Consider the following 20,903-nt stretch of genomic DNA (forward strand, 5'->3'; position numbering starts at 1 on the left):
TGCTCAGGTGTAAATCTTGATGCCAGGCCAATGTCTTAATGCGGAGTCTCTAATCTCTTTACCCAGGGAAGATCCTCTTCCGAGACCCCCTCCAATAGGACTGGGAATGCCGCTCCTAGCTGGAGGGTTAATGGGACTGCCTTTGCTCACTGAGAAGAAGCTGTGTGTTGGGGACAGAGGGGACTTGACAGGCTCAGCCGTCTTGGGTCTGGCTGATAGATTCAGCGGCTGCGTTGCCTCTTCCTACAGGGGAAAATATTAATAAATGGAGGAATGTGAATGTAACAAATTATCACAAAGAGAGACCTTGTTACTTGTACACCTCTGAGACAAGACAATGCTGTCTGGTTATAATAAAAGGAGGCTAATTAGTTTACTCCTTGAAGATTTACAATATCTGAAGGAGGCTTCATTAATTACCCTGAATTATGCCTTTATTTAAATGAACAGTGCAGTTGTATTCTTTTGTTTTGCCAAATTAAAATCAGAAGTGGCTCACACTATAACTTGATGTCTTTACTAAAGTCTGTTTTCTTAGATCTAAGCTAATCTGGGGTGTTCACAAACACTGAGCGACTTAATAATATGGTCACATTTCTTCTAAGACAAACACAGTTGCTGCGGATCAAATTAAACAATTTGCAATGGTTTTTATTATTATTATTATTATTATTATTATTATTATTATTATTATTATTATTATTATTATTATTATTATTCAGAGCCACTAAGCCACACTGGGCTATTTGAAACATATTACTCTGATTAATGAAGGCTGATATATATTTCTTGTAATTGCAAGCTCTGGGTAGACGCAGATTTTATTTTTATTTTATTTATTTAGAATGAATTCAGATCATGTTTTATTCTGATAAATAAATACATCTTCAGAAACCATTTCAAAACCACTTAATCGGAGCAGAAATATGTTCATCAAATGCAAAAGCAAAACACATATAGAGGGCAGAACAGACGCCCGTTTGTGTATGGCAGCCATCTTGGCTCAAGATTGGGGGAACGGCTTGGAGCCACGATGACCACCCATTGCAAAACCACATGGTAATTAAGATAATAGGTGGAGGCTAATTGTCTGATTGATCTGTCCGAGAATGCTAGGCATGCAGTTTTGTGGTTGGCTGATCAATCAGTCACCACACCAGTTAGAAAAGGAATGTTTGTTTAGGGAAGGAGAAAGTTTGAGAGCAAGACTTCATGGAACTGGTTGTGTTCCCTGTCTATACACCGAGATAGCCACAGCCATAGCCATAGCCATAGCCAAATGCTGTTTTGTTCGTTTGTTTAAACTGTTTGTTTCTTCCTGTTATTAAATAAAACTGTGAAAAGGCGCTGAACTGCAGTCTGCCGACTCTGGGTTTGCTATTTCTGCCGCTGACCACCCTGGACTGCAACGCAACTAAATAAATGCATCACATTGCCTGCATTTCAGTTCTTTATCAAAGCATAACAGCACCCAAAACTGTAACGACACTCAAATGACGCCTCTTGCTGAATTCGAATAGGAACATTGTGCTGCTACATCATTTACTTATGAGATTCTCTGACTTCTAGCTTAACCATATATTAAAAAATAGAGTATCAATACTGAGGCATACAACTACCACCTTGCATCACTTGAAATTGGGTGTGTTTGTAATGATTATTATTCTTGTTTTACTTTGCTCAGTAGGTTTTCAATATGCCTAATTAAAGAGGATCTTTCAAGTGTTTTTCGATGAACTGGCCTTGGTACTTTATGTATTATTTGAGGCTCAAAATGGTTTGAGTTTAATAAAGCAAAAAAAAAAAAAAAAATACAAAGGAAATGCTTATCCACCCCCGCATCCCTCAGAAACACATTTCTAATGATTAATTTACTCTATTTTGAATTAAAAACCATATGCAGCAGAGCGCCATCAAAATTCTGACCCAGTATGCATTCATTGTTAGTACAATACTTTATTACTGAAAACCTTGACTTACAGCACTCATTTAATGGATTTTTTGAAAAGGAGTTGTGCTAATTATACATGGGCTTGGATAAAATTTGAAAAGGAAAAGCAGGTTTTGAAAACTATAACAACTTTTTTTGTAATTTGTAGTGTGTTTCAGCTACAATAAAAAAGCTAAATACTTTTAGGTCTGTCGTAGACAGTTCTGAAACATTGGATGAAAATGGTTTAGTTGGTCAATAAGAATGGATGTCAGTGGCTTGGAGAATAGATGAGGGGAAATCTATAGCCATTCAGCAAAAGGTTATGCATGGTTTAATTCTGCTTGACTGATTTGTGGCTGCTCATCAGAACTTTGTACACTATATTGCAATAACGCATTATTGAGCCTAACGAGAAATGTACTGTACAGTCCCCAAGGATTCCATGACCCTTACCAATGTTAACACATTGTTCTTATCAGAATTACATGCAGAGTCTGGGTTATGAAGAAATGAACTAGATATAAAATTCTCAATTTTCAAAGCACATACAAATACAGTAATCACTAGCAGTTTCTATATAGATGATAATAAAACAAATACAAAATAATTTAATAAACCTATTTTAATTATATGAACAGCAGAAGATCTAAACACTACCATTGTTTAAGTCTGGATTATTCCTGTAGACATTTTCCCAAAGAAATGATGCACTGACCTCTTCATTCACAAACACTGACGAAAGAGGTCTGCAACAGAGCACGTTTAGATCGGTGGTATTAAGATCCGCCACTGTTTAGGTCAATAAAATATAACTCTCCACATCCTTTGTTCTCTGAGGACTGGAGCTGAGAATCTGTGCTCTAGCAAAGTCGGTTTAGTAAAAACAGTATAAATACCTTAACTTGAGTAACTGGGCTGGTCCCTCTCTTTTCGCTCTTGAGGCTGGTAGGTGAGATAGGGCCTAAGGGATTGGGTAGCTGGGGAAGGGTAGGCATCTTGGAGCCAGGTGACACCTGCATGCTGGCTAGCTGGGCTGCATACAATTGCTGCAAGACAGATCGCAAACTTTAGAATGACAAATGTCACCAACCACAGTTCAACTGAACCATTTTAGTTTTCATTCTGGCAGGCATAAATGTATTTGATGCCTTATTGTATTTGCTTCCAAGTGAAACTGAAGACCAGAAACCACAGCATAATGGCTTCTCTTATAGAAAGCTGTTTTTTTTTTTCTTCTCCATCGTGCATATGCGTTTAATAAAACACTGAACTTTGTCTGTTCTTTTTATGGAATAAAAACCGCTCCAAAAAAGTTCATTTTCTACTACACCACTTGTATTTGGTTAATTAAAAACAATGCAGTCACCTGAACCCCTTTGGTCAGCCCTTCACGCTACACAGTCAGGAAAGAAAAGAAATCTAGACGACCATCACAGACGTTATTAAATATAAACAGAGGGTCGTCAGCAAGAGCCAAATGCATTGATGTCACAATGCTTATTTTCTTTGGAGTGGATTTTGTAATTTAACAAACCCTTGGAGATGTGTAATTTACACAATAATGTCAGTTGAGTGGCTGGTTAGTTACAAGCCGCCAATCATTCATTCTGCCCAACAAAAGGTTTTGCTTTTGACAGTTGTTGGATATTTACATTACACATGCAAAGATTTTGGCCAATTCTCCACCAACATGGTAGTTAAGAGAACATTTTAAAGAATCTGACATATTACCCACTTTAGCTTTTATAATTTTTCACCCCCTTGTGTCACTTGGTATAATAAACAGATACATTAAGCAGTAGAAAGCATGCACTTAATTTGCCTGCCACATTTTTTTAAATACTTTTTTGTTCACCTTTGCAACAAAAGATAGAAATATACATATCTATTCACAAGATACCATAACATAAGTAGCTAACAGCAATCTGACTTGCTTTCTGCAACATCATTCCAGAGGAAACTGAAGTTATTAAAGACCCATTCAATGTTTGTACAATTCAAGCGAGAGTTGAGAGGAACAAAATGGGAATTTAAAGGGAAACAGGTCAGAATAGTATACAAATGTAACACTGGTCTACCAAAGACTGCTGCAAACATTTGTATTGTGCAAAGTTTGTGTAAAATGTTACCACTTTCAAATTTTACTGTGTTTTTCTTCATAATAAAATTAATAACACCAATTGCTCTGATACAGCAACACGATATTATCAGCTTTTATATACATATTTTCTTTATTTTTTCTTGCAGTACAAATAACTACTTTCTTTGTCTGGGTCAAGTACAATAGTGCTTTGCTAAATGAAATTTCCTTTGAGAGAGGGTGGCTCCCTGTAGTCAGCCATACTTCTTTCAATCTCAGGCAGCTATTGATTTGGAATGAGGAAAGTGGTCAAATGCTTTTTTTGTCTTTTTCAGCGTAGCATGAATCCAGCAGGATAAGCTTTTAGTCTTAACAGTTTTTGTTTTATTTATTTTTATAAAGTTTGTATTGAATTCTGAAAATCAATCTTATACTCTTTGTATTATGCCGTTTTTTTTTCATGATAAAATATGAATACAAGGTCTACTGACTTCAGTACTGTTTATTTATATTTGAAATTATGTTAAATAAAATGTTCAATAAAACTGCAATAGCACATTACAAAGAGATCAGATTATATACTTTTTTAATATGCGTTGATATTTGTGTTGGAAATCTGTTATGTCAAAATGTCCTGTGCTGCAATAATATATCAGACAATTCTGCATGTTTTGATGACTTTTGTTGTCAGAAACAATATAACATGTATTTCTTGCAAAGTTCTATGTATGAAACCCTATAAAAAGTGCTTTGTCAAATGACACATCTTATGACGTAAACACCTATGTGCGCAATAAGAAACTTCATCGCTTGCACTATCAGGGAGCAAACGAGGAAACATCACCATTGCAAAGCCTGACCAGGTTCCTACACAGGCATGAAAAGTCATCCATATTACCAACAGACTGCTAATTGTCTGTGACTTATGAAAAATACTCACGGCACCTTTTTTTTTTCTCCCTAACTACGTATTTAAGTATTGTTTTAACATATAACAGTGGCAGTTTAGATTGTCCTCTGATGTTTCTAACTTTGTCTTTGTAGATACTTTTTAACAATCTGTTGCTGTGTACTAACATGGAACAAAAAGCTGGCTCCACTCTGGCCTCTTGTATGGTTTAGAAAAAGGCAGATGTTTGTTAACAGCAAAAGATGGGCAATGATCCTGACCTCAGGACTATTCTACAAAAACGGAAATTATTACACCTCATTTAAAAAAAAGAGACACCAAGTCTCTTTCCAGGACACTGAGGCAAAGAAACAGTAACTTTGTAGCTCAATGGGATCTACTTTGTCATGTGACTGTGGAAGAGCACCAGTGCTTAATGGAGCCTGTATGCTAGATTCATGATTAACCCAGATCCCCAAATACAATACTGTAAACCACTTTATACCGGGGGCCAAAGACAACACCATACATTTGGACAAACAGTAAAACGGTTGTATTGCATAATTTACAGTGCTGCTGAATTAGCAGCCATTTAAGTTAGCATATTAACTCAAATGAATGGCACAGTATTTAGAGGCCCTGTTTTTTTTTTTCTTACAGGGTTTATGAGACGTGGTGTTCAAAAGGACTACATGCATGCTTAATTGTAAAAGGGATGAAGGCCATATTAGGCCTGTTCAACCAAACAAAGAAGAGAACTCTAATATAAAATAGGTGGGCAGTGAGTATAACAAATATTACTGGAGTGATTTGTGTCACACTTCTTGTGGGTGTGCAATAGCAGAGTTAACTAATGTATTCGTCTGGTGACTTTTTGAAGCTCGGAAGTTTAAAGCACCTTTTGAGTTTTAAAAAGTCACCAGGATCTGATGACTGAAATAGAAAATGATAAAAAGTAAATCTAAAAAAGTAGAATACATTAGATAAGAATACTATTTCATACCCCTACAAAGCTGCTTGTTAATTCCCTGGATCCAGGACACCTGTCTCCTTCACAAAAGTACTTCCTATCTGTCTATAGTGTAAGCCTGGTCAAAGATGTAATAACCCTTCTTAGATTCAAATGGCAGTCATGTGTGCCCCCCCCACCAGAAGGTGAAGCCTGTAATGAGGGTCATATTGAAAGTCAGTGGCTAAGCAGGGATTCACCATCAGGATCTATTGGCTCTTTGCCTTCATTTCGTATCATTTGTCCAAATGGCTTCATTATTAACCCCTACAAAGCCAGGGTTGTGAAGTTATATTGTGACTCTCAGTTGGGGTGTTTTCAGGAAACTGAACCCAATTATTTCAGGATCTGTAGTTCTTTTTAAGATGTTTTTGAGTATTTTGGGGCTGGGTTTTACTCCAAACAAGAATGCTCTCTTTGGGGTTGGCTTGCAACAGGTTAATATCTTAACCCTCTTAAAACTGTTCTGAATATCTCAACATATTACTGTACAAACTAAACCATACCCACACAACAGAACAAGATAGCTTTCATTCTTTCTTTCCCTCTATCTTAACAATGGGAACTGTAGTGATTTATACAGTGCTTTACAGAAATAGCTCACCCCGTATGCAAGCAGTATATATTTATTTACTGAAGTTCCTTTTTTCGGGGTGGGTGGGGTTTGGGGAATGAGTTGGATGTGCTATTTCTACCATATCCAAAAAAGGACAAAGGGATAGATGTCTTGTTTCAAAGGTTATGCCTTACGGAAAGGAATCATGTTAGTACACCAGTGGTGTGGGTGGGTGGGCCCGCCCACTGCACACGTGTGTGTGAGTAGTTCTTGGGGGGGGGGGAGGAAAACAGCAGAAAGCTATTCCCTGTGAAGCTGCTGACTGAAGGCAAAACTCATAGAAACCCCTCACTGACTGACTGCACGGCTGTGTCTCACCTCATTTCCTCATTTCATTTTTTTTTCTGCCTATAACTGACTGAGCGCAGCTCTGCTGAGAATATGATGCTCAGCCACTTTTCTTGTACAGCTTCTCTGAACAGGCCTCTGAGAAAGGGTTTGATCCACCCAAACGGCTGAGGTAATACCTTTGTTCATTTGAGCATTAAATGACTCGCTGAAATACAGCTTACTTAGAGCTAGAAATAGAGCCTCCACAAATTGTGCTTTTCAATTCCTCCTCCCTTCCCCTCTCCTCCCTCGACATCCCTGCTTACTGGAACGTTTCTTGGAAAGCAGTCTCAATCACTTTGGGTCACCTTTTAGGTCAGGCCTTTAGCCTCTTTGGCGTAGGTGAAGATTAAATGACAGTGGTCACCCACCACCCCCATGAAATCCCTATTATCCTTTTATAGACTGAAGAAATGTTTTTTTGTTGTGTTTTTCTTCGGGAATGAGCAGAATGTCAGAACATGCCATGATACATTTCTATCTGCAGCAATCACGTTATTACTGACAGCACACAATCTCGTAGCAGTCAGTTTATACCAAACTAAAAGCATCATATTGCAAAGGTTAGAATAGCCAGGGAGCCCTTATTGTTGCCTGATTTGATAAGCTATGCATAGTGATAAAATATTACTTGGTATCCCTTACAGTAGTTCTTTGTTTTCATTACCCTTGTGCTGGTCCCTAATCCTTGGCTTTCTGCTGCAAAACAAAGTTGCAGGCTCCCCTGCAGCCACCTCCTGTTCATCAATGAGTTCCACACAGCTGTAACAGCACTCATGTGGGTAGAGGTTCTGCCCCCCCCTCCATGCTCTCTATTTAACATAATCACATGCACAGTCTTCTTCCCAAGCCTCACTGGGGTGTATTTCTCACTGCGTAATGATCCAACCCTAACTGGTGATGCTACAGAGATTAAAACCCAAACATCATCTGGATGCAAAGGGACATGATGCTACGTTGCGGCAACGGCGTGCTTGCTTAGGTTAACAGTATTCTTGTCTGAAGCATTCTTTTCAAAAACATTAGGAAACCGTGTACAAACATTAAAAAGACAAAGGGCAAAAATGTTGTTTATCTATGTTATAATGTTGCTGCACCTCTCAATTAAAGAGTGTGTTTTACTGTGCTCCTTTAATCCTACCTTATTTCACAAACATTTTACTGATATCAATAGTGCAGTTTCACTGACAGCAAATTAAGTCAAGCCCCCTTTCAATGCAGCAAACGGGACAAAAAGTCAATATGCTCATGTGATTAAAACATTTGCAGGTGATACTTAAGAGAGTCTTCTTTTTTTTTTTTTTTTTTTTTTTTATAAATTAAAGACATACAGGTCAATAGGTGCACCTCCTAGTGCTTCTACAGAATATTCTTCCCTCTAGATGCTTGGTGGTTCTCACTTGATAAGGCATGTATTAATACAAACAAAAACCTACAACAAAACCTTTTTTTTCTGCTCTTTGGAATCAATTTTAGTTGTCTTAATTCCACCAACTTAAAGCTTAAATACCACATATACCTTGTTTTACTGTATTTTTATTTACATATATAACTTTAGTATGTATACTTTTTTCTTTTTAATTAAAACAATAAACTGTGAATAAAGTAAGAAAACATTTATTTCAGCAACAATTAACCCTCTTTTATCATATCACATGGGAGGCTAATATAAGAACTTTGTGTGTCCAACATTTTTCTCTTGATATGATCTAAGGGAAAATGAAAGCTGCTGCGCAATATTTATTGTTCAAAACTATATGACAGATGTTAAATTCAGCAGCAGATTTGGAAAACGTATGTGCAGAATTTGTGCTGTGAGCACAATTTCTGGCCTTTGCACAAGAAAATGCCATGAAGACTCTGGGCTCTGACAAGGAATGCAATTTAATATATAGATTGTGCAAATTTGGGTTTACTTTCTCATCTTCCATTTGTTGTGGGGCATACGGCTCAGCTGCCAATGTAGCCTTTCATTCTAGTATTCTTTCTACAAAGCACCCAAGCGATAAAGACTGCATTACTGCTGCAACAGTGCACTAATAGCTTACAAAGCAGCCAAGACCCATAGTTGCCACAAGGCAAGTACAACCTTGTGGTCTGGAGAAGTTTTTCTGACCCAGAAGTGTCCAGATGTCAGTAGAAAAATCCAACTCCTCGTGCATCGCGCCGATACTTTCCATTATGGCCTAACATCTGTTTAATCTGCTGGCATCCAACCTGCTGAACTCCTGGCTAGCACTCTGTTACAGTCTTATGGTGGGGTAGGGGAGAGCTAGGGAGGCAGTGTATGCACTAGAAGCTGGTAATCAGGCTAACCACTCCAGAGGTGGCTGTTCAGGAAGACCCAGAATCTCAAGGTGGAATTCCTGATCTTTGCAATGTACTGGTTCCTTTTCAATTCGAAGACGTCTGCCCACGCTCCCTCACGACGGCTTTGATATAGTTTCCCAAAAGTATTGGGTTGTTGGTTGTCTTCGAATTGAAAGGGAATGATAGGTTTCGGATGTAACCCCGGTTCCCTGAAAGAGAAGACGACCAACAAACCTTGCGAGGTCGCATCACTCGCATCCGCAGGTTCGATGCAAAAGGGAATGTGATTTCTGCAGAGTGACTACTTATTCCCACAGTAGGCTGGACCGAGGACGTCACTCCGGGAGGGGCCTATCAGCAGCTCTGACATAAAATGCTCAGTAAATAACTGACCTGTGGCAGGAATATCCCAAAAGTATTGGTTGTTGGTCATCTTCTTATCATGAGCAGTGAGCGTTTTACAAAACCGATGGTAATGATTGGGTAAAGTCACCACTCAAGCAATTTAGCAGCCAATACTTTAAAGCTGGAGGATGAAGCAATTAAAAAAGGGAAGTGTGTTTTACTAAGGAGCCTGGCTGCATTCAATCTGCATTACAGCAGCACAAGCTAACCAAAACTGCGGAAACATGCTTTTCATTTTACTGCATATACAGTAGGTCATGCAGTAATATGTAACTGTAATGTACTGCCTATTTATTTCAGTTTTTTAAATTTTGAAACTGTACAATATTAAATATTATAATAATAATTAAACCCTTGTATAGGTCTTGCACAAATATGGTCACGTTTAAATGACAGAAATGTTTTTATTTTCATGGTAATCAAAACATTTTTGGATTGAATTGTTTTTCTAGAAATACAACTTCCCTATTAAGTGTAGGGTGTCAGTTTTAATTGGTGACAGGCTGTCTAAAGGGATGCCACCTTTACTGGCTTTGTTTTTCCCGACGCACCTGACTTATCAAACATCCCCACGAATGCTAATGAAGAGGGACACTCAGTCTGTAACATTGTTTCAATTTGTTTTCTCCAGCGACTTGAAGAAGGGAGCAATCTGTCAGGAAAACATTGAGTGAAATTACTGCTTGTATAGGAATTCCTGCTGACAGTCACTCACTTACAACACGGCCCTGCATGTCCATGTATTGACAGACAAATTACACTTTCTAACACTGAATTGTAACTAGCCAGTTTAATTTTCAATGATCTGACCAAAACCTTTCGTTACTTTTCGAAAAAAAAAATATATATATATATATATAAAGGTGTTATTGCCTCGGCTGTAGACTGTTATGACAGACAAAATTGTTAAACTGCTTGCGACCGACATTAAGACTGGCAGCCCTGCCGGAGTCTGGCTGGATGGCTGAACACATTACCAAGTGTGTACTGTGGGAATTAATTTTCTCCAATAAGAGGATTTTTTAAGGTTCATATATATTTCACAATCTAAACAGAATAAATTGGTTAAAATAATGCCTTGCCAGGATGCTGATGCAGCGAGATATTTTAATTGGAAATACATGTGCAACCAATATCTAATTGCCTTGCATGTACGGATATAAAGTTTCTTCAACGGCTCCAAGTCATACTTCACAGAACTCTGTGGGGTTATGATACAGTATGGCTTCCCCTTAAAAAGAGGGTGCAACAAAGCATCAAACAAAAACTTTTAGAAGAAAAAAAGACATCTGTATTACATGTTGTACTGCTTGTTGGACAGTTTATTCAATTAATTTATCTTTCTCTCCCTCTGGAATCTGAATGTGGATGAAAAACCACCTAATGTTCATAAAAATGCTGCTTCCCAGGGTTAAGTACATTATCATAATGTCCCTCAATCTTCACATATATGACTATTCATGCCTCCATCTGCTCCACCAAAGGGCTCAAATAGCTTTGTTTGGCCTTTGCTCTCCTATTATTTTGTTCCTGAGGCATACTGACCAATGCCTGATCTGTTCACTGCCCCCCCCCCCAACGACCTCTCCATTAAAGGTCATTCCCCTTACGTACAGTTAAACTGCATACAGAAAACATACAAACATGAGAGGACTTAACCCCCCCCCCCCATCCCCTCACATTTTCTTCATTGTTCTTGTCACTTCTGCGTGATAAAGCTGCAAACCAACTACAGCTGCAAGGATTGTTAGGGCTTGCCAAGGCTCATTAATGCAAAGAGCGATAAGCTCTGAAGGACAAATTGTGCTCATGTATCAGGGAAACAAAAGTTATGAGTCCATTCTTTTCCGAAACGCTTTGCTTTGTTTAGTAACATTTCCAGCTATTAGAATGTTTAATGCTGAATTGCTACCAACAGCGACCACTAAGCAACCCACTCAGCAATTATGTTTACTTCCCTCTTCTTTTATTTTGCAATAGGAAAGCTATCAAACAATTAAGTGGTTGTAACGTTTTGAGAAATCCTAATAAAAGTAATGTCAGCATTACATAAGCATACAGCTTAAAGCACACTCCTCAATCATCAGTTTATATTATTGAAATCCTGCTTTGAAGTTGTTAAATATTATAAGTATTAATAATAATAATAATAATAATAATAATAATAATAATAATAATAATAATAATAATAATAATAATAGCACATAAAGGTGATGCCAATTACCATTATTATATAATAAAGATCCAAAATATTGGCAATCAATCAATACACCATTTCCTACTGAATAAAAAACAGCCCCTCACTGGAAGCAATAATTCCCAGAAATGGAAATTACAGAAAAGCCCTAGCACCATTCCCTCCCAGCTAAAAAGTAAATGAAGCAATCCTAATAATTTTGTATGTTGGTGAAGGAACGAATTGAAAAAGCTTTAGACCAACAGTGCCTGGCCATTGCAATGATCATTAACCACCACTGGCATAACCATTTTACAATGAATACATTTCTGATAGTTGTGCAATTATTATTATATTATTATTATTATTATTATTATTATTATTATTATTATTATTATTATTATTAGTTAGTAGTAGTAGCAGTATAGTAATACAAATAGTATTAGGATTACCTGTATTATAAGCATCTGTATAGTTATTAACATTTTTAAGGCTATAAAAACATTACTACTGCACTAGGTGTTCAAATTTATGGGACAATCCCAAAACGTATTTAGCATACAACCCATATACAGCTGGTTAGCAATTTTCCGCTAAAGGGTTGGCTGATATCCCAAGCATTCTTTGTTGTTGCACATACCTGGAGCTGGAGAGGGCTGAGTCCAGACGTGGCAGCAGCTGCCATTGTCGATGGAATGAACTGCACGGGATAGTTATCACCTGTCAGGAACAACAATGCATACAGTTTGAGACAATGAGCAGAGAACAGCAGCAGGCATGTGCCAACACGGTCCCAACCCCTGCCTGCGCAGCACAGCACAGCTCCAAGCTCAAACATCTGCACTAACAAAAGGCTCAGCTGGGCAGAGACTTGCCGGATTACCTAACAACTTTGTTGTTAACAGATGGGTGGTAGAACAACTGGCAGAACAGCTTTTTTATCATGTAATAAACATACAGCAATCAAAAATCTAACTGCTCTAGTTCATATATATTGTTCTTCTGAGTAACATTGCCTAACCCAGTTCATTGCAAATCTATACACACAAACGTATAGCTTTTCACTCCAGCCGAAGTCAAATGTAGACGCGCTGACAGGAATTCAAAAATGATCAAGCCAGCAGGTAAAATTGCATTGTTAGTAAGCACTTGCACAGCAACAAATTGGCTGGGGTTCAAGTTCCATTTCTACCTGTCACTTTTTAACCCAAACATATGGATGTGACAAACTATTACTGTATAACACAGCCATATAATTATGCACCCATTCTAATAATATGTATCATGTAAAAACAACTACTACCTGGTCCTTGGCATTTCTACAACTCATTTTAAAGAGTGATTCTGCATCCCTTAAAGGAGGTTGCTTTGACATTAAAATCTTCTTTTATACAGCTGATACCATCCATGCTTTTTTTTTTTTGTATTCATGATTGATGAGATAAGTGGTTGTGAAAGGTGAGGAAGCGACACCAGCAGAGACCGTATGTGTGCTTGTGTACAGCGCTGACACAGCATGGGCAAGTGCACACTGCCGGGCTACCTGCCAGTGTGAACGAACCCTGTCCTGCTGGAATGACCCTCCGCTCTGCTTAAAGGCTACTTTAATCCCAGTGCTTACTCCATCCAGGGTTTCTTTGAGGACTGACAGCCAACTGTGCCAAATGATGTAGCTGTTTTGTCAGATGGAACGCATCCCTCTGGGGGCTCTGACCAACAAACTTGTTATCACTTCCAAACAAACAAAACAGATCACTTGCTAACTCTGCACTAAAATAATCCTCTTTGTCTTGCTGTCGCACTTAAATACTAGCACCGAACCATGAACCAGCCTCAAGGGTGGGGGAAAAAAAAGATACAGAAGCCAACAGAAATTCTATCTGCTCCTTCTAGGCAGGGAAACAGGGAAACCTGGTCATAGTTTTTTTTAGAGAGATGAATTATGGTCTTTTTTTTTTCATTTGAACAGGATATGCTCTTGTCAAAGCTGTCATTTTTCATCTACCACCAACTCTGACCCAACTTTATGGCAAATGTCAAGGGGCGTCTGGGGGTGTTGAGTGGTTCTGATATTTGAGAAAAATATAATCTAATAGAAACATAATGCAAAATAAACATTCTTAGTTCAACACTTTCATAAGCCTTTGAAAATGTAGAGTTATTCGTTTTTTTTGTGGTTTTATTTTTTTTCTAATCTGCATGCTTCTTGGCATTACATCCTTAACATATTGTCAGCCCATTGAGCACAGTATGTAAGTAGACATAGGCAACTGACAATAGTGTTTCAATGACATGAGACTCTGCTACATTCCATTCTCTAACACTTTATTGTTCTGGCATCATGTGGAGTAAGCATTCAGGATATTGGACCTTAAAGGGCTTCAAGATGAACTCAGGGTGCATCTTTATCTGGGAGATAAATCGATCAGAATGTCAACTGGTGGTTATTTATTTGGCTTCATTATCTGTTTTGAAAAAAACAGAAATAGGACTATATATTCTAAGCACATAAGCTTCCTATTAATGTAAGTGTGAAATGTATCCCCTATCGTAAAACATGCAATGAAGGATTCCATAAATAAATAAATATAACAACCTCAGCTAGCTGCATAGATTGTTTCGAAGGCTTTTTTTATTATTATCGTGGAAATATTTCTTTACAAATCCATGAATAATGCATCCCCATTACACAAGGCGACCCGCACTGTAGATTCAATAATAGCCTCGCTTGATTTGTACTAAAACATTTTCGATGTCAAACATATTAAAAAATCAAACTAGCAAAAGACTTTCCCCTGGCACTGTTGTACAGCTGTCATGCTCCTGTAGTTTGAAAATAGCTGGTTTTCTTTTCTTTAAGAGAAGTTATTTGAATCTTTACCACACCCTGTACCATTGTTCAAACTCACCTTCTGGCGACAAAACCTTTATTTGCATGCACACAACTAAAATGTAAATTTATTGCAGCTTTGTTAACCAAAAGAGTACCAGAGATTTCATGCCTCTTTTGCCTTTTCTGGGATTTTTTGTTGTTTTTTTTTTTAACTGGTCTGTAAATGGTCATTTCCCAGGGGTTGACTGATCTGTCAATAAAATGGTCTGATACAAGGGAAAACCCTAGTGTGAGCATTTTTTATTTTAGAGGTGCCAAATAGCCAATGCGCAGCAGAAAAAAGGGGGGGAAGAATTTTTTTTGAAGATGACGAGCACTCAGGGGCAGGAATTTGCTTTAATTTTTAATTACAGAATCTAAGGATACCACCGCTTTAATTCTCCAAAGCACGAATCGAGGCTCTCAGTTATTAACCTGGCAGGGAGTCAATTGACATGTTGTAGCATTTTTTTTTTTCCACATTTGTTTTGGTATTTGGAATGTTTGCGTGAGGAACCATTCTTGTAAAAGCAAAGAGAAAGGTGCAGCATGTCGGAACAGGTAGCTGAACAGTACCTGTAGGTACTGGCTCTCTGAATGTGCACTACAGGACAATATGGTGCTCAAGGTCTATTAGACAAACTGAGATCTTTAATTGCACAGCTTTGTTTGATTGTCTGTATACAGTAGTCCCCATAGCTGGCCACTGTTTGTTTATATATATAAAGTCAACATATTGTGTGTGTATGGAGACAATTGAGTGGCACACCCATTGTCTGAATCTCTCACAGCTCCATTAACTCTTGCCTCAACACTAGGGGCATACACAGGAATATGAATTTGACCACTATTGAGGGGGCACATTAAACAATACAGCTCTGGAAAAAATTAAGAGACCACTGCAAAATTAACAGAAATTTTCTCTGGTTTTACTATTTATAGGCATGTGTTTGGGTAACATGAACATTTTTGTTTTATTCTATAAACTACTGACAACATTTCTCCCAAATTCCAAATAAAAATATTGTCATTTAGAGCATTTATTTGCAGAAAATGACAACTGGTCAAAATAACAAAAAAGATGCATGAAAGCTGTGCTTGAAAATCAGGGTTATTCCACCAAATATTGATTTCTGAACTCTTCCTAAGTTAAAACATTAGTATTGTGTTGTTTAAAAATGAATCTGAACTTATTTTCTTTGCATTATTCGAGGTCTGACAATGCTGCATCTTTTTTGTTATTTTGTCATGGCCTGCAACTGGGCAGTGGTCACCTTCACTGGAGCCGGCTTCTGCTGGTTTTGTTATAGGATGTCCGGCCGCACAAGGGTGACCATTGAGCCTGTATCAACCAGGGCAGAGCAGAGCACCCCTTTGACATGGATTGGAACATGACAGTAGTCATCCACCGAAGTCCTCCCAACCACCATCACCGGGTTGACTGGCTCCAGCGCGACAGGGGTATGTGGCAGGGTCCGCCTTCCCCTGTTCAAGCGGACCCCTGGGAATTTTCCGGCGTCAGGAGGGAGCCCTTAGCTCCCGCAGGAGGAGCCTCATCAGAAGCACCAGTAGGTCGAATGCATCAGGACACAGAAGTCCCAAGTCGTGTTCTTTACGGACCTTCATGAGTTCTGGCAAAGACATTGTACTGCCCGATTCCCAAGCATTAAAATAGGCTCAATGTGGTGTAGAAATAAATCATACTGCATTTCAGGAACTCTGCATTGAAATTCTTGATTCAGCTTCTCAAGTGCTTTCCCTGTAGTACAGGGGTGTCAAACTCAATTCCACCACGGGCCACTTTGAGAAATCTTATTGAAGTGGAGGGCCGAATGTAAATATTTTGCCCTCCCACCCCCGAAAAAGAACATTTATTATTGTTTGTATGATGTATCTGTTGTGTTTCAATCAGATGAAGTAAACTAGTGTTTCAATGTGTGTTTCACGTTTTTAATCTCACTTGCACACACTCACATATTCACAAACGGCAATGCCGCAAAACATAATAATAAGTATATGATGACACAGGCGCATAACATGGTAGCTACAAGAAAGCCAGCTAGTAACATACATCTATAGCTGTAACAGTATCACTCAGGCCAAACTAACTTCAGATGGGATTTGAGACATTTAAACATAAATAAAACATATATTTATATCACATATGATATTCACTTGCAAAACATAAATAAAAAAATCTGTCCAGACATTTAAACAAATAAAAATAGCTGTCCTACCAGGCCTATTTGCTGCTACTTGTGGAACTTGAAACCTGGCACCTTTTCTTTTGGGCAAGTTGATCAATCTTGGGGGCAAAATCCTGTGCTGAGGCAACTCTCAGGATAGACTGAAGATGCTTGTCAGTCAGACGTGTTCTGTGAGGGATTTTGATTATCTTCATCAGGGAGAACAGCTGTTCGCATAGGTATCTGCTTCCAAACATGGGCAGCCTGAAGGCGGAGATGTGCTAGCATGTCTGGGACAAAAGGATCAAACTGGGCAGCGCCGACTGAGTCGAACTTGGCCTTGAGTGCACTGTTGCATTGTACCTCGATTAATTCCATTTGGATATCCACTGGGGCATTGTCCACATCCACTGCAAAGGGATTGGAGAAGAACTCGAAACTTCTGCGTCTTGATGTCGGCAAATCATCGTTCGAACTCAGTGCACAGTAGGCTCAGTTTGCCAGCAAGAGCCACACTTGGTAAAGTTGCGCTGGTAAGGGAGTTTGACACTGTCTGTCATGTCGAGAAGTGAGCAAAGTTTACCTGTTGCATTTACCTGTGATTTTCCCACAAATGCAGTTTCATTTGGAAGGATTTCACAGCGTCATACATGTCAGTAATTACGTTTGCGACCCTGCAGTTTCAAGTTCAGTGAGTTGAGATGGTCCGTTATGTCACAAAGCCAGCTCTCATCCCGAAGCTTCTTGATTTCTTTCCCCTTCATTTCCATGAAAAGGGTGATTACCTCAAGCAACTCCAAAAATATCTTGAGCACTTTACTCCGACTTAGCCAACGTACCTCTGTGTGGTATGGCACATCATCACATTCAGCATTCAGCTCGTCAAGAAGTGACCGAAACTGGTGGTAGTTCAATCCCATGGCCCTGATGAAATTCACTGTTTTCGTAACTTGCTGGCCCAGGCAATTTTCCGCCTGCATCTTCTCACGCACCTGCGGTACCAGCCCACTCTTTTCACCACACATAGCTGGAGCCCGAATTGCTGTCAGTCCCACCAATTTCTCCCATAGCAAATTCATCTCATCTACACACCTCATGTTGAAAAATGTCCTTCCCTGTGGTAGTGCCATGCATCGCTATGACACCCAAAAGCTCTTCAGTGATGGATAGGTCAGGATTCACCCCAGGGATGAAAATTGACATGTCCATAGCGTTTGTGCTCTTGTCAGCAGCCAGTGAGTATGCAATGAAGTCTCTTGCTTTTTCACTGAGCTGATCTTGCAGATTGGTAGCTAACTCATCCAGTCTCTCGGCTATGGTATTTCTCGAGAGACTAACATTTGCTAATGCTTGCGGTTCAAGGTTTCAATTATCAGTAATCGCTGATATTGCAAACCTCTATGGAGAAATACATGGGGAAAATTCTCTTCCGGAACCCGCGATGACGAAAGCACTTCGGCTCTCTATAGGAGACTGGTCACTGGCCAAACTGAATTGACTGATAGAAATAGTCTCGCGGGCCGGATTTAGTTGTGTGCACAGCCTGCGGGCTTTGAGTTTTACATGTGCTTTAGTACAGGAACAGTTTTCAGGTTACTAAAACAGCTTAGCATAAAATAGCATAATTAAAAAAAATGTGTGGCTTTTCCACTAATTGTACGACTGCAGCTAGACTCGAACATTATGGGGACACACACGTCCTTAACTGCACGTTATGGGGTAGCGTGTACAAACCAAGTACATGAGAGATGATTTTTGGAGGGGCCAGTGCCCATGCTTGACCCCCCCCCCCCCACACACACACACCTTTGTGCAAGCCCCTGCTCAACAATGTCCTTTTCATTACAACCACAGTTTATTTTTTCCCACAAACAACTTTCATTTCTATTCTCTGCTTTAATTTCTATCAACAGTGATCCAACACCAAATGTGACGGTGTTATTACAATTGTTTCACTGTTGGATTTTTATTTAAAAGTGGATTTCAACCAAATTCCAATTGCAGTTACATAAGGCAATAGTTAATCATGGCCAATAGATGCCATCATACAAAAAAAGTGACTAGTAGGTTGGTACAGAATAGCCAGTCCAAATGACAATGAATTGGGACCATTTAAAGACTAAAGCATGTGACTTGCTCTACATAAAAGCATTGCTAATTATCTGAACATCTGTCACGGCCTTACAGCACACAGGAAAGGGCAGCTGTTCCGACTCTTTACCTGCTGGTGACTCTCACTCTCATCACTCTCATTTAAAAGGTGATCACAGCAGTGTGGGGCTATTCTACAGAAAGGATAAAACCAGCAGGGTGAGATCCCTTGCTGTTATACCACTTCTGAAAGACTGTTATGAATTGTAACCCAGCTCCACTATAAAGCCCACATTTACTGTTTCAGTGAATCTGTCTGGAACAAACTGAAATAAATAGTTTGCGACATAGCCCAGTGTCAAAAACACTTAAAACTTAACAAAACACAATTTAATTTCTAAGCAGGACAGTGTGAGCCATGTGAAAAGATAACAGCTTGTCAGAGTTAGTTGTTGTAGGCATTCATGTATTTCAAAGTTGAAAACAGCAATTACTAGACTTGAGTGCATTTTTTGACTTGAGGCAGGTGATCGGAATGTTTGAATAAATAAAGTGCTTGAGTTGCTAGGAGGTCTTAAAAGCCAATTGGACAGCCTGTCTCTATACAAATGCAACATTCCTTTTACATGTTTGGATTATTTTATTTTTCTTTTACTGATATTTCCAAGCAGTTAATTGCAACTTCTGTCACCAGTCAGGAATAGTAATCCTTAACAACCATGTTATCTACCTGTACCTGTTCATTCATATTATATCAGACTCCATTATCAACCACAATTAAAAAAAAATGTAACAAAACAAGATTGCTAAACCTTGTTCATTTCAGCTATCTACACTACCAACACGTTTCTCAAAGCAAAGGTATTTTTATTACCGGATCTTAGTCAGCTTCCTATTTATGGTCTTCTTGCTGAACACCGTTCATATGTAAACTGTTAAGCTTTCATGATGACATTCTGTTTGCATTAGGGCTTTACTATTGCCAATCCATTGTTCAGTGTGTAAACTGCCTTGAAGTGTTCCAGCTGTACAGGAATTCTGGTGATAACATTTCCAAGGTAAAATAACTTGACGTACTATTAATTTCTTTTGTCCACAATGGATGAAATACTGTAGGTTTTTAAAAATCCCAACAGTACACTACTTTTCTGACAGTATGCATCTGTTTGCACTTCTGTGATGCAATATGTCACTGAGATTCTCTTAGGATGGCTACTAATAAGCTCACAGGAGAAACTTATTGCCATAGCATGTTAAGAAAAACCCTTAGTTAAAGTTAGAGTAAGCTTTTGGCATGTGCATTTCTATCTAACTAAATAGAGATGAACTGCATCAGAGTTCAAATTCAAGGAGAGGGTGAACATCCTTGGTTTAAGCAATACATAGAACAGCTACTTCAATAAAGTTAGTTCCTGTACTGCTATTCTTGTTGACAAAACTGTAGGTACCTGTACTGTTGACTTTTTCAATAAATCACAAAAAACAACAATGGTTCATGCAAATCTGAAATAGACGTGTCTGCGTGAATGGAAATAAAATCCTACATACATAGCAACAAGCAAAAGAAACAGTTTTTGCCTCAGTGAGCTGTGTTCCATTGCTAAGCATGGTGTCAAAACAAAATGCACCATATAATGTTCCATTAGCAAAACTCCTTACAGGCAACAAGTGATTTGAAGGCATTTGCCTGATCACATCTAAAGGAAAATAAAAGCTCTTGTTGTTTCTTGTCTGCTTTCCTCTGTCAGAGAGAAAGGGAGATGGAAGCAGTGTACCTGGTTTGTATGTGATTCCTGGCGGGAAGAGGAACCCCTGCTGGGCCGCTGCCAGAGTCCGCTGGTCGTGTGGAAAAATGGGGATCATCAGTGGGGGCATGTGACCCTGAACCTGATGAACACAAAAAGGCCTCTGATCAGACACTGCACAAATTCAACCTGATAGGTACTTCTCCGGTACTGATAGCATTTGTGTGCTCACACAATACCTATCAGAGTAACCCAATCCCC

General features: G+C 38.8%; 1 protein-coding gene across 4 annotated transcripts in view; it reads right to left on the reverse strand.

Annotated features, from left to right (window-relative positions):
* sox6 (SRY-box transcription factor 6) overlaps positions 1–20,903 on the reverse strand; it is a 156,287-nt gene that overhangs the window by 23,634 nt on the left and 111,750 nt on the right. For all 4 annotated transcript variants that reach the window (XM_041275413.1, XM_041275414.1, XM_041275415.1 and 1 more), the window contains 4 exons: positions 20,673–20,784; positions 12,389–12,468; positions 2,830–2,979; positions 63–243 (listed from right to left, as the gene is read on the reverse strand). In XM_041275413.1, coding sequence (XP_041131347.1) covers positions 63–243; positions 2,830–2,979; positions 12,389–12,468; positions 20,673–20,784 — 523 coding nt within the window. The remainder of the gene's footprint in view (positions 1–62; positions 244–2,829; positions 2,980–12,388; positions 12,469–20,672; positions 20,785–20,903) is intronic.

The sequence above is a fragment of the Polyodon spathula genome, chromosome 17 (assembly GCF_017654505.1).
Source record: "Polyodon spathula isolate WHYD16114869_AA chromosome 17, ASM1765450v1, whole genome shotgun sequence".
Lineage (NCBI taxonomy): Eukaryota > Metazoa > Chordata > Actinopteri > Acipenseriformes > Polyodontidae > Polyodon > Polyodon spathula.